The sequence below is a fragment of the Cibotium barometz genome, chromosome 44 (assembly GCF_041138505.1).
Source record: "Cibotium barometz isolate CiBa-2024 chromosome 44, ASM4113850v1, whole genome shotgun sequence".
Classification (NCBI taxonomy): domain Eukaryota; kingdom Viridiplantae; phylum Streptophyta; class Polypodiopsida; order Cyatheales; family Cibotiaceae; genus Cibotium; species Cibotium barometz.
The window spans coordinates 40,505,394-40,524,546 of NC_141089.1; the positions used below are offsets into that span (position 1 = coordinate 40,505,394).

The 19,153-nt window shown below is 38.6% G+C and overlaps 1 protein-coding gene across 1 annotated transcript; it reads left to right on the top strand.

Moving 5' to 3' along the window:
* The first annotated feature begins 9,917 nt into the window (after positions 1 to 9,917).
* On the top strand, positions 9,918 to 11,001 carry LOC147613287 (uncharacterized). The gene has a single exon (XM_086782077.1). The coding sequence runs from the start codon at positions 10,199 to 10,201 to the stop codon at positions 10,868 to 10,870; it is 672 nt and encodes a 223-aa protein (XP_086638203.1). The 5' UTR covers positions 9,918 to 10,198; the 3' UTR covers positions 10,871 to 11,001.
* Positions 11,002 to 19,153: the final 8,152 nt, after the last annotated feature.

Genomic DNA, 19,153 nt, shown 5'->3' on the forward strand with positions numbered 1-19,153 from the left:
TGACCCAAAAATCGAGGCAAAAAATAGCCTAAACTATGAAAAATCGTAAAAAAACAGCGCGAAAACAATGAGTCATATTCGGGCTACTTTTTGAGGATCCAAACGATAAAATCATGAACGACTTAGGAAAATAAAGCTGTAGTACTCCAAAAATACTACAACTCTCTCATATAGAGTTTTTCAAAATTCCTTTTGGAACACCCTAAAAAACGTGTTGCGAGACAGGGAAAAAATTATTGAATTTTCTCCCCTCTTGAGACAGTGATGGAAAATAGATTTTAGGACCTCCTCTTCCATCTGAGAATTTACTAGCATACGCTTTTTTTAGAAAATTATCTCTAAGATGTTCACGTACATATAGCACCTAAGCTATTTAGGGCGAACGAATACCCGTTTGACCCAACGAAGAGTACGCCAAGCCTCTTGAGGCTGTAATGGGCTATGGGAGACTATAAAAAGCAAAAAAAAAAACCTGTGTTGGCTCATTAAGGAGCATTTAGACACTCCGATATGGCCACGATAGAGGGATTGCCAAGGATCACACAAGGACTGAACCCAATGGCTGACATCTTTGAGCCATTGAGATCTATGCGGCAAATTCACCTCCCAGTACCATTGCCATGCCTATAATAGCGTGTCCTCGGGTTTTACACCTCATGTCACTTCGATCCCACTAGGCTTTGGTCCCTTACCTAATATCTCCAAAAATCCTATAAGTGCCAACCCTTTCTTGGATGCCCACACCTTGGACATACTGACTAGTCTAGGAAGGGGGGTAGCCCAAGGACTCAATGAGTCTCTTCCAACAAGAGCACTCACATACGGCCTCAATGACTCATACAGAAATACCGCTGTACAAATTTCTAAAATTATGGGCAAATATGACGGAACAACAGACCATGTTCAATTCATGCAAATGTTTGAACAGAGATGTGAAGCCTTTGGAGATTCCAACTGCCCTACTAAGGTACATGCGTTGAACCTATGCTTAGAGGAAAAAGCTAGTCGATGGTTCATCGCATTGATGCCGGCGATCAAGACCAACTTCAAAACCTTGAAATTAGCCTTTATACATGGCTTTTTCAGACAAGGTGATCGGTGGAGTGCAGCAACAAAACTCTATTCAATTGAGCGCCAACAAAATGAATCCATTAGAGATTTTATCCTTCGACTCAAAACCCCGATCTCCCGTGCACCAAACAGAAACAGTTCAACAGGTAGAAACTGCTCAGGAAGCACTTAATCGAACACTCTAGTGTTTCTATTGTCGTGGACCTCACAAGGTGGCATACTGTACGGTTTGGAATATTTCCATGCCCATAGTCACGGACACCTTGCAACCCATGTGTGAATGATGTGGCATTGAACACATGTTCTAAGATTTCCCAAGACGAGCTGCGTCAATGCAACTCGTCTCACAAAATACAACTCTTAACATCTTAAGTGTACAAAACGGGTAATTGTCCACGGTGCCCTTGAATGTGCTTACACGTTAACAAGCTAAGGCACGAGAAACAGTAAAAAAGAATGCAAAAGACAATACCTTAGCACATAATCTGTCACTCATTCTCTTCGCCTACATCCAAAATAATATTAGTTAGTGTACAGAGTTGATTAAACACATTAATCTGGACCATATCATACCAGTGCACACAGCTAGAGGGAATGAACCTCTTTGGAGATGCCCATTATTTTATTTCGAGATATTTTATTTTTTGATGCACCTTTTTATATCATCTACCAGGATTAATGTGTTTAATCAAGCTGTGTGCGTTGGTATGATGTCTACCAGGATTAATGTGTTTAATCAGCTGTGTGCATTGGTATGATATGGTTAGTATTAATGTGTTTAATTAGCTGTGTGCATTGACTAATATTATTTTGGATATAGGCAAAGAATGAGTGATAAATTATGTGTTAATCACGGGTAGAACATGTTTTGGACCACTATGAGATATTTTGGAAGACATGTAAACACCTTTAATGGTTTTATATTTAGGCATCTATATTTTTTAAGGCTAAGGCCTCATACCTTTGTATACATACCAAATAGTATTTTATACTTTGGATAGGCCCAAGGATTTATATTAATGCTTGCTATATTTTTGTAGAGCTCTTGCACACTCATAAACTCAAAGCACTTGCTCATTGTTTTTGGAATTATCTTTTTGAAAATCAAGCACTTTTTCTAATACATATAAATATGGGGGAGTGGTACAAGGGCCACACTCTACCCAAGGGAGATCCAACCCACTATTGTGATGATGGTGACCTCTACTCTATCTCTCTCTTCTTTATTTGATTTGGTTTATTAAGATTTATGCTTTTAATTTGTGCAAGTATATGTTATGCTCTAATTTTTATGTTGAGAACTTAGAGTTTCCTTCTCCAAGTTTCTTAAAGGTACTGGTAAGCTTAGTAGCATACAATTGGATAGGAACCTAGCGTTTCATATGTGGACTAAACACATAGATGTCCATTATCATTTCAGTAGAGAGATGGTCTTGGCAGGAGATGCTGATCTTATGTACATCAGTATATAGAGGAGTAGGTAGCTGACATTTTCACCAAGGCCTTGGGACTAGAGAAGCTTCATAGACTCCACACTACGCTTGGAGTCTTGGAGATGGAGTTGAGATTAAGGGGGAGTATTAAGATGTTAAGCTCAGCACGAGCTGACACTCATGATGTGCTTGGGTGATTGTTCTACATTACATCAGTGGCGTGTTTAGTAGCTGACACAACGGATCTTCGCTAGTAATTCTACAACTAGACTACATCTACCTAGTCCAACCGAGTGATTCTGCAACACAAGACTACACCTACCCATAGTCCAATCGAGCTATGGCATACTTATCTTGCCAGCTCACCTATTTAGCGTGTTCACATTATGGATTGCTTGTATATCTTTGGTTCTTATGTTGTTTTGTTAACTTATCTTTTAGAGACTTCTTTTGAGAGTAAGAAGAAGAAGAAGAAGATTCTAGCTTTCCATCTTTGTGTGTGTGGTGTGGGTTGTTACAAGATCAGGGTGTCCAGTTTTATGCTAGACTAGGACAATGCTTGGAGAGCAAATTTGGGGAGGCATGGTACTTCAAATGAGATTAATAAACTAATAGAAAATACACATGCACTCAAATTGACCCAATATAACGTAAATTAATATAACTTAGTCTAATTAATAAAAATTAATCAAAAATATGTTGAAATGATAAAAATTTAATCTTTTCATACTTAGAGTGATCCAATTTTTTTCCCATAGATGCACCATTACAAGTACACTAGTCCCTATAGGTTTTAGATGATTTACATCAAAGATGTAATTTTACTAATTAGATTATTAATATTTGCAAGACTTCTGATAGCCTGAAAGAATTTTGGAAAAGAGATCATTAAAAATCCAACCATTGGATTTGCAATTTTGACTAACCACCACATTCTACTAATGTCTCACTATCTAACACTCTTTTGATCTACAAGATTGAGCATTTTAAGTGGTAGTTATTATGGGTACAAAAAGTGGCATATATTATAACACTTTAAAGATCTTGAAATATTTTAAAAAAATAGTCAAATAGCATAAAATTTTCTTAAGAAATTAAGTTAATCTCTATATTATGTGAAGATCTAAGGTCCAAAAAAGTGGGAATCTCATATGAGTTTATATTTAAAAGATATTACCATTTCATGTAATCCGTCCAAATTTGGGATAGGGTGTATTACATTGACGTTGTACCTAAGGAAATGAAGACTTTTAACTATTTAATGCTTAATCAAATTATGCAACTATATTCCAAACTTTACATGTGATGTTCCAACAAAAGAACTTGAAAGCAATTCCTTTGTTAGATAGGAGAGATTAGCCACTAAAGGTTAAAAAAAGTCTATTTTTTTTAACTATTTACAGGGTGCCTGAGTGGACAAAACTAGGCACCCTGATCTTCCACAGGTGTGTGTGTATGTTATCCGTTGTTGTGTGAGTGTGTGTGTGTGCTTACAAGAGCTCAAGCTCTCTCCACAGGTGTGTGTGTGTTATCCGTTGTTGTGTGAGGGTGTGTGTGTGCTTACAAGAGCTCAAGCTCTCTCTCTCCTCCCCTAATCTTTTCAGAAAGCAATGGCCAAACTGAAGCAACTAATAGTACCATTCTAAATTTATTAAGGTCTTACAGAATCTCTACACCATCTAATTAGGACCAACATATTCGTTTTTGTTACAATTTGTGTACAGCAATACACCATACTTTGCTATAAGAAAACCTCTTTTTGAAGTCGTGTATGGTAAGAAATTACTGACACTTGCTATATCTAGTCTATGATGACCCTCCAATATTACATGAAGGTTTTGAAATCATGAAACCAGATATTATTTTAGACCATGAAGAAAAGGTAATATTTATCATCGATATTTGGTCAAGTATAAAGGCCACCCCATCGAAGATTCTCAATGCACCTGATCATGCCTCGCTTGTCTATCCATATTTTCTATTATTTATAAATTAGAGTTAATTCATGGAATATATATTTCCACGTTTCCCATTTTTATTAATTCTCCTAGACGGGTCTAGATTGGGACACCTTTCTAAATCCAGAAAGATCGTAGCTTACTTTATGCGTACGCGAGTGAATTTGTACATGCATGGGAGTATTGGTTGCATCGTCTCTTGATGTTATGAGTTTCTTATGGTTATTTTTATTTTTAATCAATTAATTTATTAATTGATTGGCTTAGTTGATGTAAGTGCAAATTATTAAATTGGATAATGGAGGCGAGCTAGTGGTGGTGGTCAGGAAAATTTTGAGATGACCAATTTAGAGTGTCGATAAATAACATTTGATTTTGTGACAAAAAACACCATTATTTGATTTTGGGTGCCATCCATATTTATTGACGATGTATATATTATTTGGGACATGTGAAAGCTCTCTTGTGCATATTCGATTTTACAAGATATATACACATTCATATATTTTTAGGTTCACATCTATTTTTGAAGTAGATTTGCTTGCATGCTCAATAAAGCAAGCTATTTAAGAAGCAAGCTATTTTTGAAGCAAGCTATTTTTGAAGCATGCTATTCTTAAAGAAGTTGACATAGTTGTAAAAGGGCACTATTTTGAGCCCCAAAAGTTATCTCAAGAAATATATCCTTCCAGTGCGCATATCTAGTCTATGATGACCCTCCAATATTACACGAAGGTTTTGAAATAATTAAACCAGATATTATTTTAGACCATGAGCAAACAATAACAAGAAAAGGTAACATTTATCATCGATATTTGGTCAAGTATAAATGCCACCCCATCGAAGATTCTCAATGCACCTGATCATGCCTCGCCTGTCTATCCATATTTTTTATTATTTATAAATTAGAGTTAATTCGTAGAATATATATTTCCACGTTTTTCATTTTTATTAATTCTCCTAGACGGGTCTAGATTGGGACACCTTTCTAAATCTAGAAAGATCGTAGCTTACTTTATGCGTACGCGAGTGAATTTGTACATGCATGGGAGTATTGGTTGCATCGTCTCTTGATGTTATGAGTTTCTTATGGTTATTTTTATTTTTAATCAATTAATTTATTAATTGATTGGCTTAGTTGATGTAAGTGCAAATTATTGGATTGGATAATGGAGGCGAGCTAGTGGTGGTGGTTAGGAAAATTTTGAGATGACCAATTTAGAGTGTCGATAAATAACATTTGAATTTGTGACAAAAAACACCATTATTTGATTTTGGGTGCCATCCATATTTATTGACGATGTATATATTATTTGGGACATGTGAAAGCTTTCTTGTGCAGATTTGATTTTACAAGATATGTACACATTCATATAGTTTTAGGTTCACATCTATTTTTGAAGTAGATTTGCTTGCATGCTCAATAAAGCAAGCTATTTAAGAAGCAAGCTATTTTTGAAGCACGCTATTTTTGAAGCACCCTATTTTTGAAGCATGCTATTCTTAAAGAAGTTGACATAGTTGTAAAAGGGCACTATTTTGAGCCCCAAAAGTTATCTCAAGAAATATATTTAAGTACACCAAGAGGAAGCATGGGCTCACTCTTGGGTGGGTGCAAATTGGACCCAATCTTATGTCTTGAGCAATTATTTATTCGATTTATGCTTGATATTTCATGTTTTTGTAATCAATTATTTGGGTTTCAACCTCCCACAAGAGGATATGAGTACATGGAAGCTTGAAGCCTCGAGGGTATGAGAAAAGGTGGCCACATTGTTTATGGGACACCTACCTCAATTTCTAAAGTATGCCTTGTCTTATTATAGCGTGAGAGAAACATTTAAATAAAAAATTATGGAGTATACCATGGATTTAATTATCCTATTTCATTTTGTCTTTTTTTGAGATATATCACATGTAGGCAGTGACTAGAAGCTAGAATTTAGGAAAATATTACATTGATATTGTAAATGTTTTCTAGAGTTAGAAAAAGCCTTTTATGCTAAATAGTCAAAAGTAAGCAATCTCTTACTTTTAGTTGTCTTTTTCTTTCATACCTTCTAGTCCTTGAATCTTCTAGAACAAAAAATTATCTTTTTCTTAATATACAGTAGGCAAAGGCTAATCATGACATGCTTAAAAAACATGTGCAATAAATTAGATCATGGTCTTGTAGAGGTCATTTAGACCTCTTAATAAACCTTCCCCTCCCCCCCCCCCCCCCTCTCTCTCTCTCTCTCACGCGTGCTCATTTAGACCTCTAATATATGTTAATAAACCTTCCCCTCCCCCCCTCTCTCCCTCTCTCTCTCACGTGCACGTGCACGCGCACGCGCACGTGCACACGTGTATGCATGCGCAGTGGAGATAGGAAGTTGGCCAAATGTATGGGCTTCAAAGTTCGCACATGGATTGAAGTTAGAATTTAAGGCTAAGTGTAGCATATACATAGCTGTTGACATGGCGAGAACCGATTGGGTATTGCTCCATCATGGCGGACCAAAAGTTTTTTAAAAAAAGGAGTCCGACCTCCTTAGCCCGGAACAAGGCAGGCACCTCACAAAAAGGAAGGCTAAACTTGCAAGGATTGAAACCCCCCACCCTGAGATGTTAGAACCTTATCACTTGCACGATTTTCTATTGGCTGATGTAACGTTGTGTGAGATTTTTAATATGTTTTTTATTTTCCTGGAAAAGTGATTTCCATTTTTTTCTTGTGTGAACTACGACCCCTTTCATGTCCGTGGCCGTCTAGTGTGACTCCACCCCTTAGGGTGCACCAAGTGGCATTTTGGAATTTTTGGGGCCTTATATATCAAAGGGACGTTTGAGAAGGAAGGGTGCAACTTGCGTCTCATTAGGGAATTTAAGGTACGTGGAAACAGAGGGCGGTGAGTCGTCAAAGTCCCCGGCCGGCAGCTGCCGACACGGCGGATTCGACTGATGAGTTCTTCCCGATTCACGCCTTCTTGAGAGCGATCATTCATCAATTACCCAATAATGGAGAAATGCGAGAGAAAACATGGCCCTGTGAGCCTGACAGGTGATTTATATAATCGCCATTCACTCCCCCCTCAATTAGTCAATTCCGTCGACGCGATGCCGGCAGCAGCCGGCGGCGTCCGTTGACCTAATTTAACTCTCCGTTAATTCAATTGTTGACCTAATTTAACTCTCCGCTAATTCAATTGATATTAACGCAGCACGCGGCAGCAGCAGCAGCCGTGGTAGTAATACTCGACGATTGGATTGTGTAGACGCGTAAGTTGACGACGAAAGGAGACGTAAATATCACGGCACCGGGTTAATCACATGCAGTATTAGCCCTAATAGATCCCTAATATGATATATTAGCGGCGACAACTCTTGTTTTCGATAATCTCTCTTTATTTTAAGCAGTACAGCTACATTAACCCTAATATATTAACTTCGGCAACGTTTAATTTCGATAAAATCTAATTGCACGTCTACTTCGTTTCAATTTGCAAGTTGCGTATATATATTGCCCCGTTGCATTCACACTATTATTAACTATAGCTGTCTCACCCTGGCCCTTCGTACCTTGATTGGTAGCCTTAGTAAATCAATAATATCATTAATATATTTGCCCTCTTTTGAGTTTTTTTTTAAAAAATTTGCCCATTTCCCATTATACCTAAAAACATCTTTTTTCAACAAATACAAAACCTTGCTCTGGAGATCATGATTGGGTCATCTTCAAACAAGCCATTCTATACTGCCACAACAATGTCAGAAATGAACTCCCCCCCTCCCCCCCCCCCCCGCCCCGATCGGTCGGTTTTTATTGGAAAAATGCATAGGCCGGTTTATAGCTAAAATAAAAAAATTTAGATCTTTAAATTTAAGTTTAGACAAAATTACAACCAATTTTTCTCACTAAGCTTACACTTAAGGATGGTTTTTCTCTGTCCTTGCTGTACATGCCACTAGCCTGGCTTACACTAAAGGATGGTTTTTTTCTGACATTGCTACACATGCAACTAGCCTGATGTGACGCGACTTCCCTTTCTTTAAATAATGTAGTCATATTTTCCATGAAGAAAAAATACAAAATCTTCCTATTTCGAGTTTTTGGACAAATTTCGCAAAAAATCAAAAATTCCTTACACATAGTAAGTCGTTAAAAACCCACAGTAAGCTGTTAAAAAACCTTCAATCCCTTTCAAAACCTAATCTAAACATTCAAAAGAAATTAAAACATTGAAGAAGAGAAAAAGAACTAGTATCCAAGCCATTAAGTTTTTGGACCTGGCCATGTGAGCATTAGGTGATTGGTTAGTGGCCACCCTTGGTCCCCACCTCCCATTTTGTACTTAGTTCTAGACAATAATATTCAAAAGATTACAAATATTATATAACCTTTTATACCCTTCAAATGTCTAGGATCCAATAAAACACATATTTGGTTTTTTCCTTATTTGACCTCTAAAATTTTAATTCGTGAAAACCTTTATTTTTCAAGTCAATTCTCAATATTTGCCATTTACTTGACATTAAAACTCTGGTTTTTTTTTTGGTAAATAATGGTTGTTAACCTTCATTGTTTTTGTACTTATAGATGATTAAGAGATCACGTAACATTAGATGCTTCTGTACTTACAAATGATTAAGGGATCATGGTTTGAAAATTTTGATAAATTAATGTATACTTACAATAATTGAAGCCGTTGGCAACTTGCCCAACACTTCTGAGAAGTAGGCACTCCATGAAGTCAATAGCACCTTGATGTATCTTCAAGTTACAGGGGTTTCCCACACGGCTAAATTAACTTGGCCTTGGGACCCACATGTGCTCACTTTTTTGTATGAGATGCCCTTCTACTTTTCACATTCGCGAATATTGAGCAAAATTAGTTTTACGTCATAATGACATAGTGACCAAGTTCTCCAAAGGAAATGTAAATGTGCCAATTTTGACATAGTTACATTTCGAATGGCCAAAGTGCATTTGAAACTTCCATGGCCAAGTTGTACTTGGTGATGACTGGTGCTCGAAAAAAACATATTTTTCAACCAATCAAAATAAGGACAGCTCTCGAATCTCTTTGGTTTTTGTTTGCGAAATCTCTAATATACGTCAGTTTTAGAACTAGAATATACGAGAAATTATTCTTTAAAATAAGGGCTACTTAAGATCTGAACCAGTTTTTTTTTTAAATTCTGGCCGATAAAAATACACTAGAGTGTCAATTTTTTCGCGAGCACCGGTGATGGCATGTGGGTGCCTAAGTTTAGGCCTTGCCTGAGAGAGGCTAGGTTTACTTGGCTACTAGAAGCATTAAATGCTTGGCTAGAAGCAATTGTGGCTCCACCTCAGCGTGAGGTAAGCTTAACAGCGTGGGAATGTGAAGTACATATGGACATTGAATGCACATGGGCAAGTTAATAGGATGCGTGGGAAAAAGCCCCTCACCCCAAAAATGATATAATATCTCAAAGCACATGTCTCATCTCACCTCCCAAGCATATCGGATCCTTGTTGGCAAGTTGCCTGCTTCCTCCTTGGCCTCTTAAAACCCCAATTTCCAGATAACACACCGTTGTGCTTGTGTTTAGGTGCTCCTGTGCAGCTCATGAAGCGTGCCGCTCTTCTTCTTCTTCCATCTCCTTCAGTTCTGCCCACGGATTAAGAGAGTTATTCGACGTATCTTTGCTTAATCATACCTTAATCCTCTCTTTCTCAGCCTTCTCTTTACCGGGTTCTTCAATCAGATCATGGATTCGGAGAGTATTCCATCTGATGAGGAGTGTCGTCTCGGCAAAAAAGAGCTGTCGCCCAAGAGTAGATTGAAGGTTAGGAGGTTTTCCTCTGGTTGCAAGGTCGACAAGGTTTCTGCAGCTTCTTCGCTTTCTAGCTCCACAAGGCAGCAGATACAACGGCAAATTCAGCCACTGATCATTCACACTTTCGACCCAAAGATCATCGTGACAGAGCCTAGCAATTTCATGTGGGTTGTGCAGCGGCTCACGGGATCATCAAACACACGCAGTAATTTATGCAAAATGAAGAAGAAAATGAAGGAGGAGAGGCGATTGCAGGCAGATGCTGATGAAACCGAGGCAGAAACATCAATCATAAAGCTACCCAAGACATCTTTCAGTGATGATAATTACACAGCTTCACCAAAACCTGCTTCTAATCTGACAAGATCAGAGGATAACACAGCATCAACGGAGCTGAAAGAGGGGACTTTTGACTCGGATGATGCGTCCCCTCGAGGCCCATTCCCTTCGTTTAAGCCAGACTTTGCAGAAGATGAGTGGGATTTCTGCGCGTTTGCCTTTGATTCTTGTTATGCATATAATAGAGCCCATGTTAATGATATAGAACTCTTTAGTGCAGAGCCTTTCATCTATCCCATGGGCTTGTCCGCGGAGAAGCCTTGAACTTCAGCTCCTTCAAGGATCTTCCCTCTTGTCTGCCTACCGTAGACGAGGTTATCTTAGGATAAACATGTTACGATTAAGTAATGATGATGGCTGTTTTGTAACATACTAATTACAAAAGCTTTCTTGTATACCGCGTGTTCTTTGTCTTGCTTATTTAAGAGAAAATTTTAAGGTTAAGCTTTGGTTTCCCTCACCTTGGTTCAAGTCTCTCCGTCTCGATTGGTCTCTCTATATCAATAAAGTCGACGTTAAGCGGCTCTCTCTCTCTCTCACCCAAAAAAACACCCACACCCACACCCCCTCTCCCTCTCTCTCCTTCTCCCTCTCTCTCACTCTCACTCTCACTCTCACACTCACACTCACACTCACACACACACTCACACTCACACACATTATTCTCCACATACACACACTATCCTTCACATGTGTGCATACATGCACCCCCCTTTTCTCTTCCATTGAACAGAACCATCGGTTGCCCTCTTTACCGATAGCTTTGCAAATTCTTCAACAACAAGTCAATCATTTTCAAACTTATTTAGGTTGGTTATAGACCATCATGTGAGCATGTGAATGTGAGAGGATGGCCCCCGAGTCAGCACACACTTGAGAGCTTGGCCTTCATCTTTTTCTCCTTGTGTGATAGGCATCCGCCTAATGTGTAAGCATTCTTTGATTGCCCATGGGGTAGTTTGTAGAGTCGGGTTCACAAAACATTTATTGTGGTTGAATGTGATCAAATACTTTTTGGTGTACTCATTCCTAATAGGTTGTAGAGTTGGGCTCTCAAAACATTTATTGTGATTGATTGTGATTTAATACTTTTTGGTGCCCAACCCCTAGGCAAGCAAGACTTCTTGGTAATGAAAAGGGAGCTCACGGGAGTAAGGCACCAATCCATGTAACTACCAAATACAATGAGCTTCCACCTAGTTTGTAAACACCTCTATTTGATGGGCAATTAATCAAACATTTCATATTCAATCTCCCAAAAGTAAGATTTGGGTTCTTAGACTTAAAATAGTCTTAGCTAAATCAATGTGTGGTTTTCATGGTTGTATGCATGTTTTTTTTGGACATGTGGAGTCAAAATCACACATCTTTTCACCACTTAGTGTAATTTTTACAGCCCTCAAAATTTTCACCACTTAGCGTATTTTTTATAGCCCTCAATATTTTAAAGGTGTTATCAAAGTATCCAAAACAAAGTGTTATCAAAGTACCCAAAAATAAGTGCTATCAAAGTACCCAAAAAACAAGTGTGATTGTTGTTAAAAAATAAACCTACTTACACACACTCTTTTTTACATTGAAAAACAAGTCAACCAATAATATGAAACATGATTATGCATGCATTTTTTGTTATGACTGGGTAAACTTGAAGCTGTGCCATGAAGAGGAAAGGTAAGACCAATTTAACTTAGAGGTTAGTAATTAGCCTATCTATACCTAAATTAGTCTTAGTCATATGCCTACAGTTATGGTGTAGTCTCAAGATACACAGACTTTAGTGGACTTAGCACTTTAAAGTGTAAAGGTATTTTTTTTGGTTTAGTAAATATAATATAAGGGATAAGGCACCAACCTAGAAGACCAAGGCAATGATCAAGAGACCTCCACCATGAGTATCTAAGGACTGCCAGGAATCTCCTAATATGGCGATGGCTTAGACTTTAAATATGTTTATTCATAAAATAAGGTCCTACCCCATAAGAAACAAGGCATCGGTCTCAAGGTACCATCACTAGTAACCAAGAGTCCTACCAGGATTCTATATGGCAATAGTTATCTTCTTGGTCTTTTTTTTTGTGTGTTTTTTTTGCTTATCTTTTTTATTTATTTTTTATTTTTTTTTTGCCTTATTTTCTCACCTCCTACTATAACTGAGCTAAAGGTTACTAAAAGCTGAGTGGGAATACTTGGCATACTCCATCGGCATAGTTAAGGTCAGTCAGGGATATTACTAAGTTTAAGAAATAATTTGGCCTTAAAGTTATGCTAACTGGAGATTAGAAAGAAAATTTTACTTAGTCATAAGGTCTTTTTAGTTCTATGAATGCATGTAATGATGTGCAAGAACAATTCAAAGTTGAGAGTGAGTTAGGATACACCTGAGCAAGTGGGAAAACTGGTTCATATCGAGATGTCCACTACATGTAAATTTGGATCTGGTCTACATGACTGCACCTCAATAACCTGTAAATCAAACTCATCTAACAAGCTCATTGTTAGATAACCATATCTCATAAGCATGCTATGATTCGATGTCTCTAGATTGATCTTCTCTTTCACGTTGGTTTTCAAAAACATATCCTTTGGTTGGATGGGAAGGCAATGGTCTCTATGTATCCTGGCTATAAAAGGGCATATGTACTACAAGTAAGTTAGTCAAGAATCTCATGCCCTAGAAATCATTTATAAACTAGCCTTACTACTACCCAGAATAGACATGCTGTGGTAAAGAGCATTTCGTGAAGTGGTGGGGTGAGTGCAAGGCAATTCTCTTGTCTCCATTACTCCATTGCCTTCTCTTGGGTTGTTCTTACTTGGTTAGGTCCACTAATCATGTAAAGAACACTCAAGTCATCATGCCTTTGCGGTGTTACTCCTACCATGGATTGGAGTAACACGGTCCCTTAACGTTGAAAATATGTTCTACATTGCCAACAAAGGTGGGATGTAGTAAGAAGCATACACCATTTACATGTATGGCATGGAATTGTGGGATGGAATTGGAGTAAAAATAAATCTATGAAATTATTTCCATAACAAGTCGCTCCCAAAGGTGCATAGAAGTAACGTGAGTGTGTTTGGAAAGGTAGTATGCTAGACACTCCCTGATAATACTATTCTTGACAATTTGGATCCAGAATTGGTGTGTTGGTGACGCACCAAATGAAATCCATTGCGTGAGGCTTGCACATAATCTAAAGGCATTATGAAAACCTTGTGCTTTTAGGAATTCTCTTTGTATTATTGTGTGCTGAGCTCTTTGTGAAATATGTGGTATGTGTTGTATGTTTTAGTATGGTTTTAATATTTACTATACTTGCGGGTGTTATGTTTTTCAAATAGGCTGTTGCTTTGCATGAATGTAAGTTGTTAGGGAGAAAAAAATTATTTTGGGGTACAAATATAGAAGTTGGTTGTACACCCCCCTTCTTGCTTCTCATTATCCCCACTGTGGACTTCTCAAAGGGTGATGCAAGCCTTTTGAAGCCAATTTGTCCATCTTCTTTGAGGATGATGTAGGTCTGATGAAGAACACTATAGCACCATAGCATTGTTAACATCTAGTTATAATGGTGGCAAAGGGCTCTCATAAGACCTAATTAGGCCTATGGGTTCTTCTTTCGGAGGAGATGTGGGTAGTTGAAGTTTGTGCTGTACATCAAAGCATCTCTATTATAGTAGATGCATCGTACAAAACCTATGAAGATAAGGGTGAGCTTGATGAAGAAGCTACATGTGAAGCCTCTTTTAGTGAAGCACAAGTTGTTGAAGTGGAAGCATCACAAGTTGCTGAAGTGGAAGCATCATCTGTTTCCCCCCTTCCCAAGGTAGATTCCAATGTTTTAATGTGTTTGGGAATCCATACTTTTTGAGGGATCTATGGTAAGGGTTGAATCATGACCTTATTTCCCTTGTTTGATTTTGGGTGGATGGATTTACGAGCTGCTAGTGAGGCTTGTGCATTAACTTCTCTTGGGATGATTGGGGTGTGCCTTGGAACCCAAATCTAGTTGTTACCTTCGTAGAAGCCTCGAGCTTAAAGTATACGAGTGGGAACCCACCTTGAAGTAGCCTTAGGATTGGATTTCTTTGAGTGACAAATTTTCCTAAGCTTTTGGGTCATTTGTTGTCCCGATGTGGAGTAGGTTGAGTAGCCTTGGGAACCCATTTGAAGGTAGGATGAGGCTTCTAAGCTTGTTTCCTTATTGGGCATTGGTCCCCCTTCGGGGGGAAAGATGTGGATGCAGAGTTAGAAGCTGAGGACATCGTTTGGTAATGACATAGCCTTGGGTTAAGCCGATGTTGAGGCTTCATCCTTATAGCATTTTAGCCTTGGGTTAAAAGCCGATGTTGAGGCTTCATCCTTATAGCATTTTAGTGCTAAGTGTTGTAGTGTAGTTGCAATTTGCGTGGAGTGTAAGAGTGTAGAGCTAGTAGAGACACTCCTTGTGGCCCAGTCTATAGTGCATTGGGTACCTTTCATCCATGCTCGGCCAAGAATGACTTGTTCCTTCATTGTCTCAACATGCATTCAACTAAAACATTTCTCACCCAAGGCCCATTTGCACCATAGATGATAGTTTTTATAATGCTAATACTTTGGTATTCTTGTTATTGACTCCTTTTACTCTCAAAGGAGAAGTCAATAATTGAGGCTTTCCCAATTAGTTCCATACATTAAAAGAGAGTAAATTGTGACTTGCTCCAGTAATAAGCAATGCATTGTAGAGCACTTTACCATAAGGGCTAGGTAATTCAATTTGCATTTTGAGAGGTGCAATGTGATCTTTTGTTTCTTCAACAACCTCTCCTACATAAGCTTCAAGCTTTCTTCATGTCGCTACCAAAGTTTGATTTGTCTAGCTTGAGCTTTCTCTCAATCTTGAATTTGGTCATGCTGCCAAAACATGTGAAAGCCTTCCTCCCCCCCAAAAAACACCCCCCCTTTCTCTCTCTCTCTCTCTCTCTCTCTCTCTCTTTCACGCATACACACACCCTCTTTTTCTCCTCCTCCATTGGATAGAACCATCGACTGCCCTCTCCACCACTAGCTTTGCAAATTCTTCGACAACGACAACAAGTCAATCATTTTCAAACTTATTTAGGTTGGTTATAGACCCTCATGTGAGCATATGAACGTGATAGGAATCCCTCAAGTTAGTACACACTTGGCCTTCATCTTTTTCTGGGTCCATAAACATTGTGTGATAGGAATCCAACTAATGTGTAAGCACTCTTTGATTGCCCATGGGGTAGACGGGCTCTCAAAACATTTATTATGGTTGAATGCGATCAGATACTTTTTGGTGTGCTCTGTCCTAGTAGGTTGTAGAGTTGGGCTCACAAAACATTTATTGTGACTTATTGTGATTTAATACTTTTTGGTGCCCATCCCTTGGGTAGGCAAGACTTCTTGGTAATGAAAAGGGAGCTCACGGGTGTGAGAGGCACCATCCATCTAACCACCAAATACAATGAGCTTACACCTAGTTTGTAAACACCTCTATTTGATGGGTAATAAATCAAACATTTCATATGGAATCTCCTAAAAGTACGCTTTGGGTTCCTAGATTAAAAATAGCCTTAGTTCAATCAATGTGTGGTTTCCATGGTTGTATGCATGTTTTTTTTTTTGGACAGGTGGAGTCAAAATCATACATCTTTTCACCACTTAGTGTAATTTTTATAGCCCTCAAAATTTTCACCACTTGGTGTATTTTTTATAGCCCTCAAAATTTTAGAGGTGTTATCAAAGTACCCAAAAACAAAGTGTCATCAAAGTACCCAAAAACAAGTGTGATTGTTGTTAAAAGATAAACCTACTCACATACACTCTTTTTGACATTGAAAATGATATATTAAACACATAGAAAAGTGCAAAGCATGTAGGATGGGAGCTTCTTGTGTGAGATGTGAGCACCCTTGGGAAAAGTGCACACCATGTAGGATGGGAACCTCCTATGAGATGTGAGCACCCTTGGGAATAATACTAGCCTCTATTTTACCCCATAAATGTTTTATACCTAGTTTTGCCAACCTCCTCTATTTTTCCCTTGAGTTTTTTTATACCTAATTTTTACAACCCACTATGGGGTTACATGAACTATCTTTATGACTATAAAGTGCCCTTCACTTTTGTCATGCCAATGCATGGCTAGAAAAAGAGGTGATCGCTTTATTAATGTAATTGGTTCAAAAAGCCAAGCACTGGAGGGTCATTAGATGACCATAGCTTGTAAGCATGCTATGATTCGATGTCTCTAGATTGATCTTGCCCCTCACTTGGGTTTCGAAAGACATATCCGGCTGGATGGGAAAGACATATCCGGCTGGATGGGAAGGCAATGGTCTCTGTGAATGCTGGCTATGAAAGGGGATAGGTACTACACATAAGTTGGTCAATCATCTCATGCCTTGGAAATCATCATAAACTCACCTACTACTACCCAAAACCATCATAAACTCACCTACTACTACCCAAAATAGACATTCATGAAGTGGTGGGGTGAGTGCAAGAAGGTAACTCTCTTGCCTCCATTTCTCCATTGCCTCCTCTTGTTGGTTAGGTCCACTAAGCGTGTAAAGAACACTTAGGTCATCATGCCTTTGCGGTGTTACTCCTACCATGGTTTGGAGTTACGCGGTTCCATAATGTTGAAAATACATTCTACATTGCCAATAAAGGTGGGATGTCGCAAGATGCATATGACGTTTACATGTATGACATGGAGCCGTGCGATGGAATTGGAGTAAAAATAAACATAACAAGTTTCTCCTAAAGGTGCATAGAAGTAACACGAGTGTGTTTGGAAAGGTGGTATGTTAGATACTCCTTCGTAATACCATTCTTGACAATCTGGATCTAGAATTTGTGTGTTGGTGTAGCGCTCAGTGAACTCCAATGCATGAGGCCTATACATAACCCAAAGGAGTTATGAAAACCTTGTCCTTTCAGGCATTCTCTTTGTATTGTTGTGTCCTCAACTCTTCGTCTTTTTTTTAAAGGTTTTTTTTAATTTTTTTTGGTGAAATATTTGGTATGTGTTGTATGTTTTAGTATGGTTTTAATATTTGTTATAATTGTGGGTGTTTTGTTTTCCTGGTAGGCTCTTGCTTTGCGTGAATGTAAGCTGTTAGGGAGCAAAAGTTTATTTGGGGGTACAAAGATGGAAGTTGGTTGTATGCACTCCTTCCTGGTTCTTCTCATCATTCGTGGACTTCTCGAAGAGTGATGTAAGCCTTTTGAAGCCAATTTGTCCATCTGCTTTGAGGATGATGTAGGTCTAATAAAGAACACTTTGGCACCATATTAACATTGTTGACATCTAGTTGTAATGGTGGCAATGGGCTCTCATAAGATCTAATCAGGCCTATCGGTTCTTCTATTGGTCCAGAAGATGTGGGTAGTTGAAGTTCGTGTTGTACATCAAGTATCTCCAGTAGTATAGTAGATTCATCGTACAAAACCTATGGAGATAAGGGTGAGCTTGATGAAGAAGCTACATGTGAAGCCTCTTTTAGTGAAGCACAAGTTGCTAAATTGGAAGCGTCATCTGTTTCCCCCCATCCCAAGGTAGATTCAAATGTTTTAATGCATTTGAGAATACAGAGTTTTGAGGGAGGGATGGTAAGGGTTCAATCATGACATTCTTTCCCTTGTCTGATTTTGGGTGGATGGATTTATGAGCCGCTGGAGAGGCTTGTGCATTAACTTCTCTTGGGATAACCAGGGTGTGCCTTGGAACCCAAATCTAGTTGTTACCTTCGTAGAAGCCTTGAGCTTGAAGTATACGAGTGGGAATCCACCTTGAAGTAACCTTAGGGTTGGATTTATTTGAGCGACAACTTTTCCTAGGCTTTGGACCATTTGTTGTTGACGTTGTGAGACTTGGCCTTTAATCTAAAATGCCTCTATAGCTAGCCAAGCTTCACTGCAATCCACTAGTGGGACAACACTAAACAACCACCAACACTTGCACAATCCACTTGGTACTTCAAAATGAAGGTATGAAGATAGGAAAAGAGGTGTTTCCTCTCTCACACCAACTCACAGTAATAGGAAGCAAGCAATTGAAGAAGCTCCTTGAGATAGCTTTGCCTCCACTTGGTCCTTCAGGTTGAAAAAATCCCCAATTCACCAATTGAAAAAACTTTAGAACTTCAGATGGTTACTTCACAAGTCCTCCACTTCACTTGTCTTGTATGAACCCACTAAAGACCACAAGGATGCCCCAATGTCAAGACTCCCACCCCTGGCTTTCACACTCTTTCTCTCTCTCAGTCAGCCTACCCATCCACTTCCTTTATCTACTCTTTACTTGCTTCAATGAGCTAATATCAACATCTCCTTGTCAACAAGTACATCACTGTCTTCAAAGAGATTAAGCACAAGCGTCAGAAATGAAACACATGAGGCTAAAAATTGAAGAATACTTAACCTTCTACTCATAAAATCTATAGCAACAGCTCCTTCTCTTACAAGGCGACGTCTCCCTTGAAGCTTCTATGGCGGCACACCTTTTAGTAGGATGAATTGATTAGCCAATA

What these genes read in the sequence shown, in the direction of transcription:
- LOC147613287 (XM_086782077.1), top strand. Translation starts at nt 10,199, where the DNA reads ATGGATTCGGAGAGTATTCCATCTGATGAGGAGTGTCGTCTCGGCAAA.